This window comes from Heteronotia binoei, chromosome 5, assembly GCF_032191835.1.
Source record: "Heteronotia binoei isolate CCM8104 ecotype False Entrance Well chromosome 5, APGP_CSIRO_Hbin_v1, whole genome shotgun sequence".
Lineage (NCBI taxonomy): Eukaryota > Metazoa > Chordata > Lepidosauria > Squamata > Gekkonidae > Heteronotia > Heteronotia binoei.
In genome coordinates, this window is record NC_083227.1 from 4855793 (window position 1) to 4882303 (window position 26511).

The following is a 26511-nucleotide window of genomic DNA, read 5'->3' on the forward strand; positions in this document are numbered from 1 at the left end:
GTTTCTCGTGTTTGGAGTTTATCAGCAAGTTCAAGGGGGGGTGGGGAGTGGTCTCATTCATTGGGATGCTGTCTCTCCAACATCAAAGCATCCGTTGGGGTCATTAACGAGTCCAGGTGTGGCAAGCCGCGGCCGGATATTGAGAATTCTAACGATTCCCCCTTTTGTGTCTTCTCTGATGCTGTTCAAGACTCCTCCTCTGACTGAATCTCTTTCCACACTCTGAGCATTCAAAAGGTTTCTCCCCTGTGTGGGTTCTCTGATGACGTTGAAGATTGCCACTCAAACTGAATTTCTTTCCACACTCTAAGCATTTAAAAGGTTTCTCCTCTGTGTGGGTTCTCTGATGAAGTTGAAGACTGCTGCTCTGACTGAATCTCTTTCCACACTCTGAGCATTCAAAAGGTTTATCCCCTGTGTGGGTTCTCTGATGACGTTGAAGAGTGCCACTCCCACTGAATCTCTTTCCACACTCTGAGCATTCAAAAGGTTTATCCCCTGTGTGGGTTCTCTGATGACGTTGAAGAGTGCCACACCCACTGAATCTCTTTCCACACTCTGAGCATTCAAAAGGTCTCTCCCCTGTGTGGGTTCTCTGATGATATTGAAGACTGCCACTCCGACTGAATCTCTTTCCACACTCTGAGCATTCAAAAGGTTTCTCCCCTGTGTGGGTTCTCTGATGAAGTTGAAGACTGCCACTCCGACTGAATCTCTTTCCACACTCTGAGCATTCAAAAGGTTTCTCCCCTGTGTGGGTTCTCTGATGACGTTGAAGAGTGCCACTCAAACTGAATTTCTTTCCACACTCTAAGCATTTAAAAGGTTTCTCCTCTCTGTGGGTTCTCTGATGAAGCTGAAGACTGCCACTCTGACTGAATTTTGTTCCACACTCTGAGCATTCAAAAGGTTTCTCCCCTGTGTGGGTTCTCTGATGACGTTGAAGACTGTCACTCTGACTGAATCTCCTTCCACACTCTGAGCATTCAAAAGGTTTATCCCCCGTGTGGGTTCTCTGATGACTTTGAAGATGGCCACTCCGACTGAATCTCTTTCCACACTCTGAGCATTCAAAAGGTTTCTCCCCTGTGTGGGTTCTCTGATGACGTTGAAGATGGCCACACCCACTGAATCTCTTTCCACACTCTGAGCATTCAAAAGGTTTCTCCCCTGTGTGGGTTCTCTGATGACGTTGAAGACTGTTACTCTGACTGAATCTCCTTCCACACTCTGAGCATTCAAAAGGTTTATCCCCCGTGTGGGTTCTCTGATGACTTTGAAGATGGCCACTCCGACTGAATCTCTTTCCACACTCTGAGCATTCAAAAGGTTTCTCCCCTGTGTGGGTTCTCTGATGACGTTGAAGATAGCCACTCCGACTGAATCTCTTTCCACACTCTGAGCATTCAAAAGGTTTCTCCCCTGTGTGGGTTCTCTGATGAAGTTGAAGACTGCCACTCTCACTGAATTTCTTTCCACACTCTAAGCATTCAAAAGGTCTCTCCCCTGTGTGGGTTCTCTGATGAAGTTGAAGACTGCCACTCTCACTGAATTTCTTTCCACACTCTGAGCACTCAAAAGGTTTCTCCCCTGTGTGGGTTCTCTGATGACGTTGAAGATGGCCACTCTGATTGAATCTCTTTCCACACTCTGAGCATTCAAAAGGTCTCTCCCCTGTGTGGGTTGTCTGATGACATTGAAGACTGCCACTACAACTGAATCTCTTTCCACACTCTGAACATTCATAAGGATTGTCCCCTGTGTGGGTTCTCTGACGATGTTGAAGACTGCCACTCTTAATAAATCTCTTTCCATTCTCTGTGCATGAAAAAGTTCTCTCTCCTCTGTGGGTTTTTTGGTGCAGCTGAAAGATTCTACTTTGACTGAATTTATTACTCATTTCTGAGAATTCAGAAGGTTTCTCCTCTCTCTGTATTGTCTGGTGTACAAGGATCTGTGATGTATTTCTGAAATACTTTCCACACTGAATGGATTTCCTTGCCTTCATTATCCTGTGCTTTGGAAAATGTACATTCTGCTTTCTTCCATAATGCTTCTCAACCATACCACCATCTTTCTTTCTCTTAGGTTTGCCTCGATTCCTGACAATTTTGTTCAAGTTTTCATTTTTAGCTCTATGTGGCATTTTCTGATAAAGTTCCTCACCCTCCACATTCCTCTGCTCATCTTCTGCTGGGATAGATAGAAAGAAACTGTTAGCGCTTGGAAAGGGAGTAAGATCTAACAGCATCTACATGACTATAGGAAGAAAGTTTGGCTGATCTGAACCACACATCCCCCTTTCTCCGAGAATAATTAATATTTAAAAATACGTCCCCCTCCCATCTGTCTGCCCAGGCATCTCTTTTATAAGAGGCTGAATTAATCTAATTCGAACCTCATGATGCCACTAACTTCTCAGCATCAGATGCTCAACATTTTCTGTCTTCCCAGACTCACATTCACAAAGTCTCTGTGCAAAAGGATCTCTTCTGAATTTGCCCTCAAGCACCACAGAGGGGAGAGCCTCACATCCAGCCACTGTGAAGGCTTTTCTGGTTTTTCTTTACATCAAGGTGTGTTCGATACCTGAACCATATCCAATTTGACTGTGCACTCTGCATTTGGAATTCTATGAAGATCTACTTGTCTCTCTATATCCTCAGTTTAAGAACGACCTTGGCCTGAGCCCAGGTCATGGCTAGAAGCACCTGGCGAGGGGGAAATCCAAGTAACTGTGATTTGTTATGCACCGATTTCAACCATTTAGCTTGAAAAGTATTGGGTAATAGCAAATGGATTAGTCCAGGGGTGGTCAAACTTGCTTCATGTAAAATCCACATGGAATAAACTTTAGGGTTTTGAGAGTTGCAAGAAATGAATGTCAGATATCTGAGAGAAGAAAGGGAGGGAGGGAGGGAAGGAAGGAGGAAAGGAAGGGAGGGAGGCAGGAAAAGAAAGAAGGGAGGAAGGGAGGGAGAAAGCGATGACAGGAAGGAAGGAAGGAAGGAAGGAAGGAAGGAAGGAAGGAAGGAAGGAAGGAAGGAAGGAAGGAAGGAAGGAAGGAAGGGAGGGAGGGAGGGAGGGAGGGAAGTCGCCCTGAGCCTGCATCGGCAGGGAGGGCGGGATATAAATTCGAGAAATAAATAAATAAATAAATAAATAAATAAATAAATAAATAAATAAGGGAGGGAGGGAGGGTGGAATGAAGGAAGGAAAGGAGGGAGGGTGGAAAGAAGGCAGGGATGGTGGAAGGAAGGGAGGAAGGGTGGAGGGAGGGAGGGAGGGAGGAAGGAAGGAAGGAAGGAAGGAAGGAAGGAAGGAAGGAAGGAAGGAAGGAAGGAAGGAAGGAAAGGAGGGAGGGGTGGTGGAAGGGAGTGAAGGTGGAAGGGAGGGAGGGAGGTAGGAAGCAAGGGAGGGTGGAAGGAAGGAAAGGATGGAGGGAGCAAGGGAGGGAGGGAGGAAGGAAAGGAGGGAGGGTGGAAGGGAAGAACGGAGGGAGGGTCCAAGGAAAGGAGGGAGGGTGGAAGGGAGGAATGGAGGGAGGGAGGGAGGAAAATAGATGGGGAGGGAGGAGGGAGATAGAGGTGAAAAGAAATCAACTTTTACTGCATTCTCCAAGCTCCCAGCTGGCTTGGCTTGGAAAAGTGATTTAAAGACAAATGTCTCCTCCAAACTGGCCAACAGGGCAGTGGGAGCTTTGGGAGCCACACGATCTGTGTGAAAGAGCCACGGTTTGGCCACCCGGGACTAGTCCCTCAGGCTGAAAGGGAGGGAGGGAGGAAGGAAGGGAGGAAGGGAGTGTGGAAGAAAGGGAGGGAGGGAAGGGAGGGAGGGAGGAAAAGAAAGAAGGGAGGGAGGAAGCGAGGGAGGAAGCGATGATAGGAAGAATAGAAGGATGGGAGAAACGAAGGGAGGAAGGGAGGGAGTGATGGACGGAGGGAGTGAGGGAGGGAGGAAGGGACGGAGGGAGGAAAGAAGGAAGGAGGGGAGAAAGGATAAGAGGAAGGGAGGGAGGGAGGAAGGGAAGGAAGCCGCCCTGAGCCTGCTTTGACAGGGAGGGCGGGATATAAATTTGAGTAATAAATAAATAAATAAGTAATGGAAGGAGGGAGAAAGGATGGATGGAAGGAAGGAAAGAAAGGGGGAGGGATGGTGGAAGGCAGGGAAGGAGGGTGGAAGGAAGGGAGGGAGGTTGGAAGGGAGGGAGGGAGGAAGGAAGGAAAGGAGGGAGGGAGGGAGGAAGTGTGGAAGGAAGGGAGGAAGGAAAGGTGGAAGGGAGGGAGGGAGGAAAATAGATGGGGAGGAAGGAGGGAGAGAGAACCTTTCTGCAACTGCCTTCACTTGAAATAGCTTTTGGGTGGCTGGAACATCAAGAGCCCCTTTTGCATGATAGAATTTAAGGATGCTGTTGGCAGTTCTTTCACCTTGCATTGCTGCATACTGCATATGGGCATCTCTGCCCCCTCCCCCCAGATGACCCCAGAGGTCAGTTCCAATGCTATGAATACGTGAAGTTTCTTATCCTGAATCAGACCCTTGGTCCCTTGGAGTCAGTATCATCTGCTCAGTCCAGCATCGGCTCTCCAGGGTCCAGGCAGAGTCTTTCATTTCACCTCCTACCTGATCCTTTTCTCTGGAGATGCTGCCGGTTGAACTGGAGATCTTTTCATTCCACACAGATCCTCTGCCAGGGAGCCACAGCCCCTCCCCTAGTGGTAGGACGTGCCTCAAAATGATGCAGTGCTATTCAGTATTTGAATTCATTCCTCATCACAACGGAATGGCACCCATGAAAGATCCTTACCCAGAGAGGACACATTCTCATAGTTCTCCAGCATGACTTCCCTGTACAGAGCTCTTTGTCTCGGATCCAGCAGGGCCCACTCTGCCTCCGCGAAAGAGACGAACACCTCTTCAAAGGAAAAGGGACCCTGAAAGAAAAAGCAGATTCAACCTCTTCAGATATCACACCTTGCAGAGATTGCACACTGGAAGGGAGTCGTCTGGGGAGATATGGAAAGGAAGGCTTGGGATGGGTAAATGGAATAGTATTCAAGGGATCTCTCACACAGACCCTTTGTAGAAACAGAAGGAGCAAAAACTCCTCTGAGAAAATAGGAGGAACTCAGGCTGTGCCCACCCCCCACCCCCCAATTCTCTCCTACTTGGATTGCAGGTGCAGCAGTCGTTTCCACCCCTCTGAAAAGACGAAGGCTCCACAACATCTCTTCACTGCCTGTTCCTGAAACAGGGGAGGAAGGAAGGGTGTTTGCTTGTTTGTTCCCTGCTTCACACACCTCCTTTCTGGGGTTGTGAAACTTTACCCTATTTATGTTCAACAGATGTTTAAAATACTTTTTATTACATTCTGGGAGAGGCAGAAGAGAAGCACCAGGGACCTATGAGCCTCAGGGATTATAAATGCTGCCAGAATATTTCAGACTTCTGTGAGACTTGGGTTTCCTCTATGGCAGGTGTGGGCAACGGTAGCTCTCCAAATGTTTTTTGCCTACAACTCCCATCAGCCCCAGCTATTGGCCATGCTGACTGGGGTTGATGGGAGTTGTAGGCAAAAAACATCTGGAGAGCCACCGTTGGCCACCCCTGCTCTATGGAGAGGGAAAGGGTTAGGTGGAAATGCCATAGCATGAAACTTCACCGTCACAATGTACCAGACGCGAATCAAGCAGTTCTGGAGAGTTGAAGGAAATAAGAATGAGTTTTCAGAGTGTCTCTGGACATGCTAAGTTCACAACCAGATTTTCAGCCAGATGAAACGTCAACAAGATATCGCATCTGTCCCAAGTTCCGTCCCAAGTCCCTCCCCAAAGTTCCTGGCAGTGCTGGGCCATCGCCTGCCATCCCTCCTCCACCCCCTGCTGCCCACAGCAGCCCCCCAGGTGACCCTTCAAGCACAAGCACAGAAGCCACAGTTCCCCATTATTATTGGCCCCCTGGGACACGTTTTCAGAGTTCGACTGCCCCAGAAGGTGGAGGTTCCCTTTATTCACCAGGCTGAGGAGCTCTGCTGAGGCTGATCTACCTTCCCCCCCCCCACCTTGGCAAGTTGAAATTCTGATGGAAGGAAGGTGAGATGTGATTTTTTTTTTTAATATAATGAGAGACACTGACCTCCAGGAATTTTTCTAATCTCCTTTTGGAAGCATCACAGTTTGTGGACGTTGAGTGCCACCAATTAATTGTGTTGTCTGTAGAAATACGTATTCCCACCCAGCTCGACCTGAACTCTCTATCCACCACATTCACGGGCTGCCCTGATTGCATCCAGCCACAACAAGTCCTTACCACAGGAGATGGCATCTTGGGCACGCTCCACCGCCGGCACCCTCTGCCCCTGCTCCAAGGAAGCTCCTTCTGCCTCAGGGATTGCAGCTTCCATCTCCAAAGGTGGTCTTCGCATCTGAAACAGCAGCCAGGGAGAGGGGTAACAGATGGAATGGAAAAGAGACCAAGGAAGGGATCCTGCCCCACTCCCAGATTCTGCACCCTTCTCTCACCAGAGATGGTGAGGTACCTACAGGGATCAGAAATCTTCTAGCAGATGAGGCTCTGGGCAGTTATCTGGGAAGGAAACTTTAAGATAAGGTCAGATTTAGTTGCTTGAATTAGACATACAGGAGAGAATCCCCTCACCTGTTCTGCCTGCCTCTTCTCCTCTGCCTGACTCAGGAGGAAACCTTCGGCCAGGGCCACCGCCTGGGAACTGGTCTCCGGCCCACATCCTCTGACCCAACCCTGCATTTCCTGGGGCAGGAGAGTCAGGAACTGCTCCAGGATCACCAGGTCCAGGATCTGCTTCTTGGAGTGCCTCTCCGGATTCAGCCACTGGCTGCAAAGTCCATTGAGCTGGCTGCAAACCTCTCGGGGCCCATTGGCCTCATGGTAGCAGAACTGCTGGAAGTGTTGGCAGAGTACATCTGAGGTCATGGTGTCTTTAGACAGGACCTCTGGCACAGCTCTTTCCCAGAATTCAGCACCACTTCCAGGTGGGATGGGCTGGGGAATCTTCCTTGATCTCTTGCCAGCTCCAGGTCCTTCTGGGTCCTGCTCTTCCATCTCCTTCCCCTTCTCTTGAGTCATCTCTGTCTCTGAAAAGCTGCCTTTATTAACATGGCTATGAAAGGAGGCAACTCCCTAAGGGGATGGAGAGAGACAAAAAGGAGTGTGTCAAAAGAAAGATACATACACACACACACAAACCTGCAGACATATTGATGCACATATAAATACAACCTCCATGCCCCAAGAGAAGCAGGAAATATAACACAAGTCCTTCATCCAGAGAATTATCGCAATTCTCTCCCAGCCGCCGTATTCCCGCTCACCCTGAAAGAAGAGCCATTTTCCAGAGGCCAGACTATTTGGAATAAAGCCTATGCCGAGACTCTGAAGACCTTTGCATGACTAATAATTATCTCAGTGGTGGAGATGGTAGTTGGGGGGAGGGTCAGCCAAAATACCTGCCATTGCGAGAAGCCAATCAGCGTGAATGATTCATACATGTGATCCCATCTGGGATCCCTTACTGGGCCCCCCAAAGGCAGGCTTCATAGTCTTGTTGGCATCTCCCTTAACGAGATCTGAACCCTCCCCTCCTGGGACTGTGCCCTGGTGTTCCTCCCTGGGAGTCTGTGCCTCTCTCGCCTGGCGGAAGGATGCCCGTCCTCCCACCCCAACCCCAGTGCAGGAGGGAGAATCTGGCATCCTGTTGCAGCTGCCTCTGCCAAACGAGCTGTGGAGGGATGGGGCAGGGCGATGCGTTTGGAGCAGGTGCGGTTCCTCCGTGTGTTTACCTGGCATGTTCCTCAGTGGTGGATTCTTGTGTGGCCTTTGTTCCTCCAGGCCCTGTAAATATTGGGGGCGTGGCCACATCAGCAAGCTCCACCCCTCTCTGCCTGTCAGGGGAGCCACCTAATGCTCTGATTGGTGGGCTGGGGTGGTGTTTGCATGAGCACCAATGGGGTTGCTACGCGCTCTCCACCTTGGCAACAGAGGCATTTAAAATGACCCCAAAAGGCCAGCTTCGGTTGTGGTTTGCAGAACGAAAATGACCAGCAAGAGAATGCCAGTTTCATATATTTAATTTTTCTTACATTTAATCACACTGATTATCGCTGCTCCCCAACAAACTCCGCTTCCATAGGAGAGCAAAACTGGTGCCTCAGTTACCAACCTCTTGGTGCCTGAAGCCAAAATAATCTGCAAGCCTGAATAAATAACCAAGTTTACTACATTGCCAAAGAAATCCCTGAGAAATTGATCCACCCCATCCTCACAAGGCTCCCCCTTTATACTGCAACCGACACAGGAAACGGAGAAGTCTCTTTGCAAGCTCCTCATTCAAGAAATACAGGATCAGCCCAAGCGCTTTCCCCCTACTCTCGAGAGAGGCCAAGAAGACGCCTGCACTTTAAGCACTCTCTATTGTGAACTGTGCAAGGGACATATGCATGAGAGAGATGCGGACTGATCTATTGATTTTTGAACGTAAGAAATAATATTTGGATCTGCAGTAAAATTTGCTAGCTAGCTGTGTATTCACAGTGCTTGATTAGGGTGGCTTTAGCTGTTTCCGTGAATCTCCTGGCCTGAAGTTCTCCCAGAATTAGAACCCGCCTCCAGCAGACCGAGATCAGTTCCCGGGGAGAAAACGGCGCACCTGGGACAGCCACGGCTTGCAATGATCCCCGCCTCCCTCCCAAGAGCTAAATGCTTATTCCTCCTCCAAGACTTACTTCCAAGCAAACTTTCCCCGGGATCCCGCGGCTGCAAAGCGTCCCTCTCCTGCTGCAGCTTCTTTGCAGGCTTCTCCCTTCCTCCTCCGCCCTGCAAAAGCAAACCCCTCCCCCTCCCCCAGGAAAAGCCCCCTCCCTCTCCTGCCCCCCCCCCACTTGCTCGGCCTCTCTAGCAAGCAGCTCGGCGGTCTTAACCCTTTCAATGCTGCAGAGGAGCTTCATGTAGGCTGCCGTCAGCCCCGCCTTGTGCTGCTCAATGGGGCTGCTCGGGAGTAACTTTGCAGCAGGGGGCTGCGCTCCTCCCGGGGTGTCCCCAGTGCCGCGGAGGCAGCTCAGAAAAAGGACGCTGCAGCTCGCCCTCCCCAGTCCTCCCCCTCCTAGAATAAGGGCCCTAAAACTCAATGGAGAGGAAGCGGGAGGGGGGGGGGGCGTTTACTGCTGATGAGATGAGGGTCTTCTTTCAAGAGACCATTGAGCGTTTCTGTTGCCCCCCTGGAGAGAAAACCTGGTGGGGCCTCCTGGCTTTTCCTTGCACGTCCAGGGAGATGCACAGCTGGTGCACAGCTGGTGGGGCGCAGGGGGCTGAAGGGGAAGGACCCCCGCCCTGGACTATCCCTGACCAAGGACCCCAGGATGGAGGAAGGGGGGTTCTCCTCCCGCAGGGTCTCTAGCCAACCTCCCGGTGGGGCCTGGAGATCTCTCCAGATGACAAGTTGTTATCCCCAGGCTACAGAGGTCAGTTCCCTTGCAGGAAATGGCTATTTTAGAGGGGGGGGGGAGGGTGTCAGAACTTGTACCTTTCCTATGTGCTGAGCAACACATCACCCCCACATCACCCCCTCATCACCCCCACATCACCCCCTCATCACCTCCACATCACCCCATCACCCCCACATCACCTCCACATCACCCCCATATCACCCCCTAATCACCACCAAATCCATCCATTCGTCCCTTTTGCTATCCCTCCATCCATCCTTCCATCTATCCTTCCATCCATCTATTCGTCCATTCACCCAACAATCTATCCATCCGTCCATCCATACCTCTATCTATCTATCTATCTATCTATCTATCTATCTATCTATCTATCTATCTATCTATCTATCTATCTATCTATCTATCTATCTATCTATCTATCTATCTATCTATCTATCTATCTATCTATCTGTCTATCTGTCTATCTGTCTATCTGTCTATCTGTCTATCTATCTATCTCGTCTACGTACCTAGTCTGTTTGTCTGTCTATCCCAAAGGCTCAGAGGCATCTTACCTTTTGTGAAATGCTGGCAGTCTTGCTCTTTTATTTTCAAGAGGAGACCTCTGAGTTTACTCTGATCTTGGCGCCTGCTGGTTGCCAACTGAGTCTACAAGTCCCTGCAGATCCTTGTATACTGGCCTGTTTCCATAGAGACCAAGAGCTGGCCATTGTGACATCAGACGGATTGTCACAGAATACGTTGCTGACTGACAAGGAACCCTTGGACGAGGCAGTTTTCAAAACCTACTGGTCTGTGATGCCTATATGCCTCTCTCTCTCTCTCTCTCTCGGCTTGGCTTCGCGAACGAAGATTTAAGAAGGGTGCAATAGTCCACGTCTGCTGCAGGCTCGCTGGTGGCTGACAAGACCAATGTGGGACAGGCAGGTCCGGCCACAGTGGCTGCAGGGAAAAGTCTGATTTAGGGTTGGTGCTGTAACAGTGCGATTCTTCCTCAATCTCCTTTTGTCCTCAAGACCAGCTATGCGTGCGTCCTCAAAGGAAGAGACAGCCTGGTGAATGGTGTGCCTCCATGCTTTGCGATCTGAGGCTAGGTCAGACCACTGGTGATGGTTGATGTGACAGGTGCCAAGGGATTTCTTCAAGGAGTCCTTGTACCTCTTCTTTGGTGCCCTTCTATTTCAATGGCCGGTGGAGAGTTCGCCATACAGGGCAATCTTGGGAAGGCGGTGGTTTTCCATCCTAGAAATATGCCCTGCCCAGCGCAGCTGCGTCTTCAACAGCAGTGCCTCGATGCTGGTAACCTCCACCCGCTTGAGGACTTCAGTGTTGGTCACAAAGTCACTCCAGTGGATGTTGAGGCCTACATCAGTGGGATATGGCCTAATATGCAAAGGAGTTCCTGCTACAAAAAAGCCCTGCTAAAAGCCCAGTAGAAGGCTCTTATTCAGAAGAAGAAACAGGAAGACATCAGACTGTCTTGAGAGGAACTTAGAAAGGCAGTAAAGGAAAAGAACTCAGTACAGCTCTGGAGTTTGGTTTCTGACCTACTACAGGCCTGTAAATATATGAAACAATTCTGGGGGTGGAGCCAGGAGAAAAGTTGCAACAAGCATAACTGAACTCCAAAGGGAGTTCTGGTCATCACATTTAAAGAGACCGCACACCTTTTAAATGCCTTCCCTCTATTGGAAATAATAAAGGATAGGAGCACCTTCTTTTGGGGCTCATAGTATTGGATCCCTTGGTCCAATCTTTTTGAAACTTGGAGGGTCTTATGAGAAGAGGCATCGGATGCTATGCTGCAAGTTTGGTGCCTCTGCCTCAAAAAACAGCCCCTCCCCCCAAGCCCCAGATACCTGCACTGAGATTACAAGGTTTGACAGAATGCAAGTCTAGTTTGGAGCATTGGTCCACTCTTAAAGGAACTGTGGAACATACTCTCTGATAGATGAGGACATAATCACAGTGAGTCTGAGACTAGTATACCTTGGGACTTCTACTTTGGATCATATAATCTAAGAACATAAGAGAAGCCATGTTGGATCAGGCCAACGGCCCATCAAGTCCAACACTCTGTGTCACACAGTGGCAAAAAATGTTATATACACACATACACTGTGGCTAATAGCCACTGATGGACCTGTGCTCCATATTTTTATCTAAACCCCTCTTGAAGGTGGCTATACTTGTGGCCGCCACCACCTCCTGTGGCAGTGAATTCCACATGTTAATCACCCTTTGGGTAAAGAAGTACTTCCTTTTATCCGTTTTAACCTGTCTGCTCAGCAATTTCATCGAATGCCCACGAGTTCTTGTATTGTGAGAAAGGGAGAAAAGTACTTCTTTCTCTACTTTCTCCATCCCATGCATTATCTTGTAAACCTCTATCATGTCACCCCGCAGTCGACGTTTCTCCAAGCTAAAGAGTCCCAAGCGTTTCAACCTTTCTTCATAGGGAAAGTGCTCCAGCCCTTTAATCTAGAATATCCTTGTTCTTGCACTGGGCGTATGTTTATATTGTACATAGTATGTTGCTTTTGGGCCACAAACCATATGATCTGAGTTTGCAGATGAGATAAATCTATACTGCCATTGGTTTTTATATACTTTATTTGAATTATATGAATCTTTAGAGTGGTCTGATGTCCCAATGGCAAGTTTCCATCCAGCCTGTATGGGGACAGAAAAAAATATAGGCATCTCAGAACCTGTAGATCTCCTAGAGTGGCTCCCGGTTGGGACAATTTGTGAGGATGAAGCCATGGTCTTGTTCCTAAGCAGACACAACACACACAGGAATGGAGGACAACCCACAATCTGTGTGTCTGTGGAAGGGACCTTTCAAAAGTGCTACCCTGAAAATCTAGTGGTTCTCAAAAGTGGCCCTGGACTCTCCTCTAGTTGTTCTATTACGAGCTCCTCTGAACCATAATTAATGGGTGATTGTGTCGCATAGAGTACAGGATGAGCATCCAGACCGGATCTGTCTGCTCTGTCATGCAATACCCCCCCCCCCGCCTTTCTACCCACAGAAAGTGGACTCTTATCTGGGAGAACCGGGTTTGACTCCCCACTCATCCACTTGCAGCTGCTGGAATGGCCTTGGGTCAGCCATAGCTCTGGCAGAGGTTGTCCTTGAAAGGGCAGCTGCTGTGAGAGCTCTCTCAGCCCCACCCACCTCACAGAGTTTCTGTTGTGGAGGGAGAAGATATAGGAGATTGTAAACCACTCTGAGTCTCTGATTCGGAGAGAAGGGCGGGGTATAAATCTGCAATTCTTCACAGTTATGGATGGATTTACTTCCTTTACGGTCTGCCCTTCTTGCTGAGATTCAGGAAGGATGACAGAATCTAACAATCAAAGGGTTGTAAAATCGACACAGGACTAGGATTATAGAATCAGGAGGGGAATAAATTCAGGGATTCTGAACCTGATGGCTTTCAAACTGTAGGAGGCAATGTAAGTTTATTTAGGACCACATCTGGTTCAGTTTAGTAGTCATTCTCAATTCAGGTGATATGGTTTGAATGTATTTTATTCTGGGTATTTTACCCATGTTTGTAAGCTGCTTGGAGCTCCTTAAGGAAGGAAAGTGGCTAATAAAAGTTAAAAATGAATGGATTAATTAAATTAACACCGATCTTGGTGACTCTTTGTTCCTTCTTTGCCATTTCGTAATCCTATTTTCTCTCTCAAATAAGAAAAGTTGTGGAAGAAATTCACAGTCCTGGCTAAAAGGCACCTTATCATTCCTTGGGGGGGGGGGGCGTAGAATCTCCCTTTGTTCCAAGGGCCTCCTCCCCTGGACTTTCAGAGGGTGGGTCTTTAACCTCCTCTAGGGAGCCTAAACTAATGGGTGTTGATGGTGCTAATCTCCCTTTGAATACCAGCCCCAAAGGTGCTTTGTGGACTGGCTAAAAGATATGCACCACAGCAGTCATCCTGTCTGAGGGGGTCTTTTGCATTTTTATTGTGCTTTATTGACTGCCACAGGTTTCCCTACACCAAAGACACACCCTCCCCCTCGCTAGCTATGGTTCCCCTCTTCCTGCAGATAGATCAAAATGGGAAGCCATTTTAATCTGTCTGTCTGTAGCAGCAGAGAAGAGTGAGAGTCCACGAACACCTGAAAGGCTAACAGAATTTGTGGCTGCATAAGAGCTTCTATGAGTCATTGAATCTGAAGAAGTGAGCAGAAGACATTGGATTTATATCCCACCCTCCACCCGAGAGTCTCAGAGCGGTTAGCAATCTCCTTTATCTCCCTCCCCCACAACAGACACCCTGTGAGGTGGGTGGGGGCTGAGAGGACTCTCACAGCAGCTGCCCTTTCAAGGACAGAGGCTCAGAGCGGCCTACAATCTCCTTTCCCTTCCTCCCCCACAACATTTTTGCCAAGTTTGCCTCTCTCTGCCGCTCCCCTGCAGCTTCGTAAAAGGGGCTTTTAGGAAGGTGCCTGCAGGCTGCAGTGGGCGCCGTGGGCAGTGGGACAGGTGCTCAGACAATTTGTGAGGGGGCCCGAAGTTTTCAACTGCCTAGGGGCCTCCACAGTGTTTAATCCAGCACTGGTTCAGATACAGCTAAACTGGGGTCAGCTCAGCATCAGCTCAGCATCTACTTAAAATGCTTCTTGAATTAGAATTGTCATCATAAAGCTTTCCTCCCCTCATACTTCTAAAGTTGCTTTCTCCTACGTGGCCACAGTGGCATAAGGAAGATTTCCATTTGTCTGCTTCATATATTTTGGTCATCTCCCCATTTTTTGTGTGTGTGTGGGGGGACATTAGAAAGTTTGTCAGATCTTACAATTCAGCAATGGAGCCAGAATGAAGCATCTGGGTGGGGTAAGAAAGAGCACAATAAAATTTAGAGGTTCCAGAGCTCCGCTCGTGTGAGCTCCTGCTGCTAAGCAAGGATTTTGGTCTGGGAAGACCATTTCGTGTGCAAGAACCTGCTTCTGTGTGAGCAGCCCATAACCAATGCTGGAAACGGAACCCTCCCCCTCCTCTTGGTATGTCTCATTTGGGCTTGGAAGGTGGCTTTGCCCCTTCCCTTTCCCATCCTGGCTGATATTCGATGAATCCTAAACAAGGAAGCCCACATTTGTAATCAGCGAATAACAGTAATGATAATAATAATTACAAAGAAGTGCCTTGGTGAATCTGAGGAAATGGCAGATGGCCTCAGAAACATTGATTGATTGATTTTAGTCTATTTCTATTCCGCCCATTCCCTGTAGGGCTCAGGGCGGAGTACAACATACGATAAAACAAAAAAATACAATAAAACCACTTTACAAACAAACAGCTCAACAGCACTCAGAAAACTTAACCATATCCTCACGTATTGCCCAGCCTGGCTGTCTCAAATCATGATACTTTGGGGGTGGAGCCAGGAGACACTGGGGTGGAGCCAGGAGCAAGGGTGTGACAAGCACCATTGAACTCCAAAGGGAGTTCTAACCATCACATTCAAAGGGACCGCACACCTTTTACCTGGAAATAATTATTCCATAGGAAATAATGGATAGGGGCACCTTCTTTCGGGGGGGGGGTGTGTGTCATAGAATTGGACCCCCTGGTCCAATCTTTTTGGAAACTTGAAGGTACTTTGGGGAGAAACACTGGATGCTATGCTGAAAATTTGGTGCCTCTGTCTCAAAAAACAGCACCCCCCCCCCCACCTGGGAATTGACAACCCTACTATATAGTAAACAAATCATTGCCGAGAGCAAGAAATTCCTTAGTCCAGGGGGCCTGGATAGCACTTGATACAGAAAATCAATCTATTTAGGATTTTAAAAACCTCATGAATTGCAACAGTTTGGAGAGAAGGATATATATATTTTCCAAAAATACTAAGAACAAGAGGGGAAAAACATCTCACTCACGCAAAGCTGTCCTATAACTTATCTTTCCAGAAATGGAACATTTCCTTCTTTTAGATTTCTGCCCCCTTGTGGAAAGAAATGGCCCAAAGGAGACAGCATTATCTCATTCTGCGGGCGGGACCTCCATTGTGATTCTAGAGGAAAGAGTTCTTAGCATTGCAGGCTCATTTGCACTCAGGAATAACAGGGAGATAGGGACCTCTGAGACCCCTTTGATGCATGAAGACTGGGGCAATGTTCCCTCTAAGCTGTGGAGTCTTGTGAGCGACTGCATCAATTCCTTTGCTCTGGGGCAAAGAGAAAAATGTATGTGCTGGAATCTAAAAAACGGTGATCTAGCTCATGGTAACTCAGCTTAGAGGGAACACTGCTCTGGGGGTATCCCACATCGGGAGGTTAGGATGGGGCTGCAGCCAGTGCAGGCTGGACTTCCCTTCCCCCAGCCCACACCCCTTTCTTAACTCATCCCACCCCCCAAAAGGCCAGCTTGGGTGGTTGGTTTGCAGAATGAAAAAGACCAGCTTCATTTTCATATCAGTTTCATACAGTTAACTTTTCTTACACTGATTATCGCTTATCCCCGACAAACTCCGCTTACAAAGCTGAACAAAACTGGTGCTTAACAGAGTTACCAACCTCTAGGAGGCCGAAGCCAAAATAATCAATCAACTAAGAAAGTTTCCTACAGTGCCAAAGAAATCCCTGAGAGATTAATCCAGGCCATCCTCAGAAGGCCCCCACTTTGCGCTGAAATACTTTCTGCAAGCACTTTATTCAAGGAATACAGGATCTTCTCTTGAGAGAGGCTGAGAAGACGCTAGAGATATTTAGGGCATTGCATTCTGTGAACTGTGCAATGGATAAATGCATGAAAGAGATGTGATTTATTGATAAATGAGCATAAGAAATAATATTTTGATCTGTATTCTCCTCATTGGATCTTAAATTTGTACCATTTTGCGCTCTGAGCTCCGTGTGGCTCTACTCACTGTACTGGATTCCTCGTCCGATGAAGCGTGCTTGGAGCACACAAAAGCTTACGTTCTGAATAAAACTAAGTTGGTCTTAAAGGCACCACTGGACTCCTGTTTTCTTCTGCTACTTCAGACCAACAAAGCTGCCCACTTGGATGTAGCAACATTTGTGAGTTTTGTCTTCACAGTAGTTGATTATGGTGGCTTTAGCTGTTTCCATGACGAATCTCTTGGTTTGCATCCTCCAGGTGGGGCCTGAAGTTCTCCCAGAATTAGAACCCACCTCCAACGTGGCGCAGAGTGTTAAAGCTGCAGTACTGCAATCCTAAGCTCTGCTCATGACCTGAGTTCGATCCTCGGGGGGAAGCTGGGTTTTCAGGTAGCTGGCTCGAGGTTGACTCAGCCTTCCATCCTTCTGAGGTCGGTCAAATGAGGACCCAGCTTGCTGGGGGGAAAGTGTAGCGCAGGGGTGGCCAGTGGTAGCTCTCCAGAAGTTTTTTGCCTACAACTCCCATCAGCCGCAGCCATTGGCCATGCTGGCTGGGGGTGATGGGAGTTGTAGGCAAAAAAAACATCTGGAGAGCTAACGTTGGCCACCCCTGGTGTAGATGACTGGGGAAGGCAATGGCAAACCGCCCCGCGAAAAGTCTGCCGTGAAAACGTTGTGAGACCAATGTCGCCCCAGAAAGGAAACGACAGGTGCTTGCACAGGGGATCTTCCCTTCCCTTCCAATGTAGAGAGATCAGTTCCCCGGGAGAAAATGGCCCACCCAGGACAGCCCCGGCTTGCAATGATCCCCCCCTCCTCCCCCTCCAGAACCTAAACGTTTATCCCCCCCCCCCTTCTCCTCCTCCAAGACTTACTTGCAAGTAAACCTCCCCGGGATGCGGCTGCTGCAAGGCTCCTCTCTCCTCCTGCTGCTTCTCTGCAGCCCCCGCCCCAGTTCTCCCGAGCTCTGCAAAAGCAACCCCCTCCCCCTGGAAAAGCCCCCTTCCTCTCCCCCCCCCCCCCACTGCTGGCTCAGCCTCTCTAGCAAGCAGCTCGGCGGCCTTAACCCTTTCCCTGCTGCAGAGGGGCTTTCTTGGGCTGCCTTCAGCCGCGCCTTGTGCTGTTCAATGGGGCTGCTCGGGAGTAACTCTGCTGCAGGGGGCTGCGCTCCTCCTGGGGAATGCCCGGTGCTGTTGAGGCAGCTCAAGAAAAGGAGGCTGCAGCTGGGTCCCCCCTCCTTAACCCCCCCTCCTAGAATAAGGACCGTCAAACACAAGGGGGGGGGAGTTAGTGATGGTGAGCTCAGGCTCTTCGTCTTCCAACAGACTGTTGAACGGTTCTGTTGCCCCCCTGGAAAGAAAACCGCTTTGGAGCTCCTGGCCTGTCTTTGCAAGCGCAGGGAAATGCGGATGGCCACTTGGGGGTCCGGCAGGCGACGGTGCACAGCTGGGGGGGGGGGGGCAGGGGGCTGAAGGCGAAGGACCCCCGGCTGGAGGAAGGGGGTCAACTGCAGGGTCTCTGCTAGGCTGGCCAACCTCTTGGCGGGGTCTCTCTCCAAATTAAAATTTATCCCCAGGCTGCAGAGGTCAGTTCCCTTGCAGAAGATGGCTGCTTTAGAGGGAGGTGTCTCTAGGGCATTATGTTTCCTGGAGACAGTTTGGTGCAGTGGTTAAGTGTGCGGACTATCATCTGGGAGAACCAGGTTTGATTCCCCACTCCTCCACCTGCAGCTCCTAGAATGGCCTTGGGTCAGCCATTGCTCTCTTATCTGGGAGAACCGGGTTTGATTCCCCACTCCTCCACTTGCACCTGCTGGAATGGCCTTGGGTCAGCCATAGCTCTCATATCTGGGAGATCCGGGTTTGATTCCCCACTCCTCCCCTTGCACCTGCTGGAATGGCCTTGGGTCAGCCAGAGCTCTCTTATCTTGGAGAACCGGGTTTCATTCCCCACTCCTCCACTTGCAGCTGCTGGAATGGTCTTGGGTCAGCCATAGCTCTCTTATCTGGGAGAACCGGGTTTGATTCCCCACTCCTCCCCTTGCACCTGCTGGAATGGCCTTGGGTCAGCCATAGCTCTCTTATCTGGGAGAACCGGGTTTGATTCCCCACTCCTCCCCTTGCACCTGCTGGAATGGTCTTGGGTCAGCCATAGCTCTCTTATCTGGGAGAACCGGGTTTGATTCCCCTCTCCTCCACTTGCACCTGCTGGAATGGCCTTGCGTCAGCCATAGCTCTCTTATCTGGGAGAACCGGGTTTGATTCCCCACTCCTCCACTTGCACCTGCTGGAATGGCCTTGGGTCAGCCAGAGCTCTCTTATCTGGGAGAACCTGGTTTGATTCCCCACTCCTCCACTTGCCCCTGCTGGGATGACCTTGGGTCAGCCATAGCTCTGGCAGAGGTTGTCCTTGAAAGTGCAGCTGCTGTGAGAGTCCTCTCAGCCCCACCCACCTCACAGGGTGTCTGTTGTCGGGGAGGAAGGTAAAGGAGATTGTGAGCCACTCTGAGACTCTTCGGAGTGGAGGGCAGGATATAAATCCAATGTCTTCTTCATGCTCTAAATCATTCTTAGACTGTAGGAAGCACCACAAAAATCGTGCCTCCATGGATTTGTGGCACCACAACTGTGGGAAAACATGTTTCTAAAGCATGGATCCTCATGATTTTTGCTTTGGATCCTCCCAACCTCAGCATAAAATCTTTAACCATGTCCATAGCCAGAGCTCGGAGTCCAGAAATAGTGGCTCCACAGCCTCACTGCAACACCATGGAGCCAAAACAAGGTTCCAGATCGCAGATCCTCACAGATCTTCATGATTTCTGCATTCAGTCATCCCAAGCTCACCATCAAATCAGATATCACGTCTGTGGGCAGAGATCACACCTCAGAAATCACAGACCCACAGATTCATGGACTCACCATGGAGCCAAAACAGGGTCCCAGACCATGGATCCTCATGATTTTTGCTTTGGACCACCCCAAGTTCACCATCAAGTGACATACTGTGTCCATGGGCAGAGCTTGCACCTCAGAAATCACAGATTTATGGCCCTGTGAAAACACCATGCAAGAAAACCATGACTCCCAAGCAGGTATCCTCATGGAGCTTCATGATTTTTGCTTCGGATCCCCTCAAGCTCACCATGAAGAAAGATCATATATCATGTCCACGGGCAGGGTTTGCACCCTGGAAATCACAGGGTGATTATTTACCTTTTTCTTTCAGCCCAAATTAATCCTACTTCCAGAATGCTTTTGGCTTCAAAGTGGTGAAACCCCAAAAAACTCACAGCAGGCTGAACTAGGGAGGGATTAGGGTTGAGAAACACCACTCCTGAATTGCTTCTCCCTCTATATTTACACCAGCAGCAGAGAGGCTGTAGAGGTTTGTGACCCTCAAATTGTCTATTCCTTCCTAAGCTCTGGGAAAGAAACTGTGTTCACCAGTTCTGAAGGTGTCAGAGTTAGACGGGCAGATCACCTAAAGTGGTGAGTTCCACAGAGGAGGAGAAACGGAAAAAGTGCCCTTCTTTGTGTAACCACGTTCTAGCCTTTTTGAACCAACACCACCAGGTCCTTTGAAGAACCTCGTCAGAACCAGCTATAAGAAAGTTCCACCCTTTTTTGGAATCTCTGAGGAACATGAAAGTTAGATTTGTGCCTCAGGGCCTTTCCACATACAGAGCGTTGATGAGATTCCTCCATTGGGTGGATTCTTCTATTCTTCCAAACACAGTTTTATTAAACTCAAGGGGAAGGGGACAGGGGAATGGAGAAGTAATACCACGCATACACACAGGGCTTTTTTCATAGAAAAATCACAGCAGGAACTCTTTTGCATATTAGGTTGCACCCCATGACATCACCATTGTTTCACATAGGGCTTTTCTGTAGAAAAAGCCCTGCAGGAGTTTATTTGCATATTAGGCCACACCCCCTGACACCAAGCCAGCCGGAACGTCGTTCCTGTGCGTTCCTGCTCAAAAAAAGCCCTGCATACATACTTCAATATTCCATCTTATATAATTGCTCTGAGCTACATTAATCGTCTGTCTTCTTCTTAAGTTTGCATCACTAGATTTCACAATAGTCTATAATAAAAGCCTTCAATTCATAAACCAATCTTGTACCAAATCAATCATTTAATCTGATACAGTTGTAGAATGGTTGCCAAAGTTCTTTTAAGACCCACTTGCCCTCTTCCTTCATTGTCTGCTAAAATGTCCATTTCCACTGCTTCAAATTTTTTTTTTCAGAATCTCCTCTTTTGATGGTATTTCTGCTTTCTTCCAATATTTCGTGTACAATACCCTAGCAGCTGTATTAACATGAAGAATTATATGTTTAACATTTCTATCCAATACATCAGACATAATATTAAGCAAAAACATTTCTGGTTTAAACGGCAGTGTCAACACCGACATTTTCTCTAACAACTCATGTATCATCAACCAATGTCTATTAGCTCTTTTACAGGACCAGCACATATGAAAAAAAAAATACGTTCATTGTTTTTACATTTCCAGCATTCATTACACATCCCAGGATACATTTTCGCCAATTTCACAAGTGTTACGTACCATCTATAAACCATTTTATACAAATTCTCTTTAAATGATACTGATTTTGTTATTTAAATATTTATTTTCCAGACCTTCTCCCATTTTTTCAGCTCAATGGGAGGTCTGGAAAATAAATATTAAAATAACAACATCTAAGAGATCAGTTGCTTTCCTAACCTTAAGATCCCATTGCCCATCCTTGCTGTCTTCTTATGGGATCTTTCTGGGTTTTTCAGCATAGCTAATGCTCTTCACACAGTCCCAGCACTTACAAAATTTCTTTCTGATTAGAGTAAGGGTTTTCTTTCCCCCTGTAGATTCAAGCATTTTATAGAAGTTGGCATCTTTTCAGTACTTTTTATGGTCTGTGCTTGTCTTTTAGGTGTGAAATGGGGAAAAGCTCTTTTTACAGGCTAAGCAGTTACATGGATCCCCCTAAAAACATAAGAGAAGCCATGTTGGATCAGGCCAATGGCCCATTCAGTCCAACACTCTGTGTCACACAGTCGCCAAAAAAACTCCCAAGTGCCATCAGGAGGTTCACAAGTGGGGTTAGAAGCCCTTCGACTTTGCCCCCCCCCCCGCTCCCGCAAGCAGCAAGAATACAGAGCATCACTGCCCCAGACAGTTCCAACAATATGCTTTGGCTAATAGCCACAGATGGACCTCTGCTCCATATTTTTATCCAGTCCCCTCTTGAAGCTGGCTATACTTGTAGCCGCCACCACCTCCTGTGGCAGTGAATTCCACATGTTAATCATCCTTTGGGTGAAGAAGTACTTTCTTTTATCTGTTCTAACCCGACTGCTCAGCAATTTCATTGAATGCCCACAAGTTCTTATATTGTGAGAAAGGAAGAAAAGTACTTCTTTCTCTACTTTCTCCATCACATGCATAATCTTGTAAACCTCCATCTTGTCACCCCGCAGTCGACGTTTCTCCAGGCTAAAGATCCCCAAGCGTTTTAACCTTTCTTCATAGGGAAAGTGTTCCAAACCTTTAATCATTCTAGTTGCCCTTTTCTGGACTTTTTCTAATGCTATAAGATCCTTTTTGAGGTGCGGTGACCAGAATTGTACACAGTATTCCAAATGAGACCACACCATCAATTTATACAGGGGCATTATGATGCTGGCTGATTTATTTTCAATTCCCTTCCTAATAATTCCCAGCATGGCGTTGGCCTTTTTTATTGCAATCGCACACTGTCTTGACATTTTCAGCGAGAGCCGGTTTTGTGTAGTGGTTAAGTGTGCGGACTCTTATCTGGGAGAACCGGGTTTGATTCCCCACTCCTCCACTTGCACCTGCTAGCATGGCCTTGGGTCAGCCATAGCTCTGGCAGAGGTTGTCCTTGAAAGGGCAGCTGCTGTGAGAGCCCTCTCCAGCCCCATCCACCTCACAGGGTGTCTGTTGTGGGGGAGGAAGGTAAAGGAGATTGTGAGCCGCTCTGAGACTCTTCAGAGTGGAGGGCGGGATATAAATCCAATATCTTATCTACCACGACCCCAAGATCTCTCTCTTGGTCAGTGTCTGCCAGTTCACATCCCATCAACTTGTATTTGTAGCTGAGATCCTGCTGTGGGTTCCTCTACACAACACAAGAGTACCGCTCTGATTGAATCTCTTTCAATGCAACAAACATTACAATTCTGTCTTCCCTGTGTGGGATATCAGTTGCCATCAAGAGTGCTTCTGCAACAGCATCTCTTTCCGCATTCTGAGATTTCTCCCCTATATGAGTTCATAGATGCTTTTGAAAACTCTCGCACTGACCGAACCTTTTTTTTATCAATCTGAGCGGTCCAACGTTTCCTCCCTATGTGTGGGTTCTCTGATGTAATTGAGTGCCACTCTAAATGAATCCTTTTCGACACTCTGAGCACTCAAAGGTTTCTCCCTCTTGGATTCTCCAATGCATCACTCTGTCCTCGCTACTTCTGGGGCCTGTCCCATCGCCTGCTCTCTTTACCCTCATGGGGACCTCCGGGATGACAACTGCCACTGCAGTAACAGAGTGTGAAGGGCCAACACCGCATCAGTGAGTACAATGGTGGAGGAAGAGGGGTCTCATTCATCAGGATGGTGTCTTTGTGTCAAGAAAGCCTCCCTTGGGGCCATTTACTAGTCTGGGTGTGGCAAGCCAGGTCAGACATTGAGAAATCAAAAAGGTTCTCCACTGTGTGTGTTCTCCCATGCTCTTGAAGATTCCCTCTCTCCCTGAATCTCTTTCCACAATCTGAACACACAAAATGTTTATCTCCTGTGTGTGTTCTATGATGCTTTTGAAGATTGTCACGGAAACTGAATTTCTTTCCACACTCTGAGCATTCAAATGCTTTCTCCCTTGTGGATTCTCTGATGATGACATTGAAGACTGGCCCTCCGACTGAATTTCTTCCTGCACTCTGGGCATTCAAAAGGCTTCTCCCCTGTGTGGGTTCTCTGATGATGTTGAAGAGTCACCATCTCACTGAATTTCTTTCCACACTCTGAACATTCAAAAGGCTTCTCCCCTGTGTGGGTTTTCTGATGACGTTGAAGATTGGCACTCATACTAAACCTCTTTCCACACTCTGAACATTCAAAAGGCTTCTCCCCTGTGTGGGTTCTCTGATGACGTTGAAGAATGCCACTGCTACTAAACCTCTTTCCACACTCTGAGCATTCAAAAGGCTTCTCCCCTGTGTGGGTTCTCTGATGATCTTGAAGAGTCGTCCTCTCACTGAATTTCTTTCCACACTCTGAACATTCAAAAGGCTTCTCCCCTGTGTGGTTTCTCTGATGACGTTGAAGATTGGCACTCCTACTAAACCTCTTTCCACACTCTGAACATTCAAAAGGCTTCTCCCCTGTGTGGGTTCTCTGATGATTCTGAAGATGGCCACTCCTACTGAACCTCTTTCCACACTCTGAACATTCAAAAGACTTCTCCCCTGTGTGGGTTCTCTGATGATCTTGAAGAGTTTCCCTCTCACTGAATTTCTTTCCACACTCTGAACATTCAAAAGTCTTCTCTTCTGTGTGAGTTCCCTGATGACGTTGAAGATGGCCACTCCTACTAAACCTCTTTCCACACTCTGAACATTCAAAAGGCTTCTCCCCTGTGTGGGTTCTCTGATGACGTTGAAGAGTCCCCCTCTCACTGAATTTCTTTCCACACTCTGAACATTCAAAAGGCTTCTCCCCTGTGTGAGTTCTCTGATGAAGTTGAAGTTGGCCACTCGTACTAAACCTCTTTCCACACTCTGAACATTCAAAAGGCTTCTCCCCTGTGTGAGTTCTCTGATGACGTTGAAGATTGACACTCCTACTAAACCTTTTTCCACACTCTGAACATTCAAAAGGTTTCTCCCCTGAGTAAGTTCTCTGATGAAGTTGTAGACTGTCACTCCGACTGAATCTCTTTCCACACTCTGAGCATTCAAAAGGTTTCTCCCCTGAGTGGGTTCTCTGATGATCTTGAAGATAGGCACTCCGGCTGAATCTCTTTCTGCACTGTGAGCACTCAAGAGGTTTCTTCCCCGTGTGGGTTCTCAGTTGATGTTGAAAATAGCCACTCCGACTGAATCTCTTTCCACACTCTGGGCACTTAAAAGTTTTCTCTCCTGTGTGGGTTTTTTGGTCCAGCTGGAAAATTCTACTCTGACTGAATATATTACTCATTACTGAGTATTCGGATGATTTCTCCTCTCTGTGTATTGTTTGGTGCACAAGGAGCTGTGATCTATTTCTAAAATACTTTCCACACTGAATGGATTTCCTTGCCTTCATTATCCTGTGCTTTGGAATATGTACATTCTGCTTTCTTCGATCACACTTGTCAACAGTACCACTGACTTTCTTTCGCTTAGGTTTGCCTTGTTTCCTGACAATTTTTTTCTTCAAGTTTTCATTTTTAACTCTCTGTGGCATTTTCTGATGAAGTTCCTCCCCCTCCTCATTCCTCTGATAATCCTCTGCTGGAATAAAGAGAGAGAAACTGTTAGTAACTGGGAAAGGGGTTAAGATCTAACAGCATCTATATGACTATAGGAGGAAAGGATTGGCAGCCCTTTGGTCTCATCCAGTTTGGCTGATCTCAACCACACATCCACCTTTCCCCAAGAATAATTAGTATTTAAGGACACCTCCCCCACCCGTGAAGACCTTCAGCTGAACTTTCTCAGAAGGATCTTCTGAGCCTCCAGATTTCAGGCTCCTAGAAGGCCTCTCTCCCTCAACACCCACTAGCCTGTAGGATTGTACCAAACCAAATGTTGGCCAGAAGGGAATCAGGAATCAGGAATCTCCTATGCTTATTCCTGGCCTGTTCCCTTGACGTAATTGTGCAGGATACTCACTCTCAGCCAGCTCATTCAGGAAGGAAATATGCTCTTGGGATTCTTTAGGACAGGGGTGGCCAACGGTACTGAAAGTGTCAAGACAGTGTGCGTTTGCAATAAAAAAGGCCAACGCCATGCTGGGAATTATTAGGAAGGGAATTGAAAACAAATCAGCCAGTATCATAACGCCCCTGTATAAATCGATGGTGCAGTCTCATTTGGAGTACTGTGTGCAGTTCTGGTCACTGCACCTCAAAAAGGATATTATAGCATTAGAGAAGGTGCAGAGAAGGGCAACTAGAATGATTTATTTATTTATTATTTATTTATTTCATTTATATCCCGCCCTCCCCCACCACGGCAGGCTCAGGGCGGCTAATTATGATTAATGATTAAAGGGCTGGAGCACTTTCCCTATGAAGAAAGGTTGAAACGCTTGGGACTCTTTAGCTTGGAGAAACGTCCACTGCGGGGTGACATGATAGAGGTTTACAAGATAATGCATGGGATGGAGAAAGTAGAGAAAGAAGTACTTTTCTCCCTTTCTCACAATACAAGAACTCGTGGGCATTCGATGAAATTGCTGAGCAGACAGGTTAAAACGGATAAAAGGAAGTACTTCTTCACCCAAAGGGTGATTAACATGTGGAATTCACTGCCACAGGAGGTGGTGGCGGCCACAAGTATAGCCACCTTCAAGAGGGGTTTAGATAAAAATATGGAGCACAGGTCCATCAGTGGCTATTAGCCACAGTGTATGTGTGTATATAACATTTTTTGCCACTGTGTGACACAGAGTGTTGGACTTGATGGGCTGTTGGCCTGATCCAACATGGCTTCTCTTATGTTCTTATGTTCTTAACGGTAGTTCTCCAGATGTTTTCTGCCTACAACTCCCATCAGCACCAGTCAGCATGGCCGATGGCTGGGGCTGATGGGAGTTGTAGGCAAAAAACATCTGGAGAGCTACCATTGGCCACCCCTGATTTAGAAGAACTCTCCAGTGTTTCCTCAAATGCAAGGCGGTACTTTGTCTCACCCATATTCTCTCTTACATTTCTGGATTCTTTTGCAGAGAGAGAGAGAGAGAAAGTGATCATTCATACATAAGGAAAAAAAACACATGAAAGACTAAAAATAATTCTGGAGAGATGGCAGCAAGGTCCAGATGAAAACTCAGCACAAGGGGAATGGATTTGTGAGGCAAAGAGCTCAAGTCCCCCCAAGGATTGATTACTAAGTGGCCTGGAGCGAATCGTGGGCATTCATAACTTGAGTCTCCCTGCA

General features: G+C 47.8%; 2 protein-coding genes across 2 annotated transcripts in view; both read right to left on the bottom strand.

Moving 5' to 3' along the window:
* Positions 1 to 26511, bottom strand: part of LOC132571576 (zinc finger protein 420-like) — an 895908-nt gene that overhangs the window by 651502 nt on the left and 217895 nt on the right. The window lies entirely within an intron of this gene.
* LOC132570902 (zinc finger protein 850-like) lies at positions 149 to 24565 on the bottom strand. The gene is made up of 3 exons (XM_060237540.1): positions 23366 to 24565; positions 10123 to 10127; positions 149 to 1787 (listed from the first exon to the last, which is right to left on the bottom strand). Exons 1-3 carry the CDS (start codon positions 24563 to 24565, stop codon positions 149 to 151), a joined length of 2844 nt encoding a protein of 947 aa, XP_060093523.1.

What these genes read in the sequence shown, in the direction of transcription:
- LOC132570902 (XM_060237540.1), bottom strand. Translation starts at nt 24,565, where the DNA reads ATGAGTAATATATTCAGTCAGAGTAGAATTTTCCAGCTGGACCAAAAA.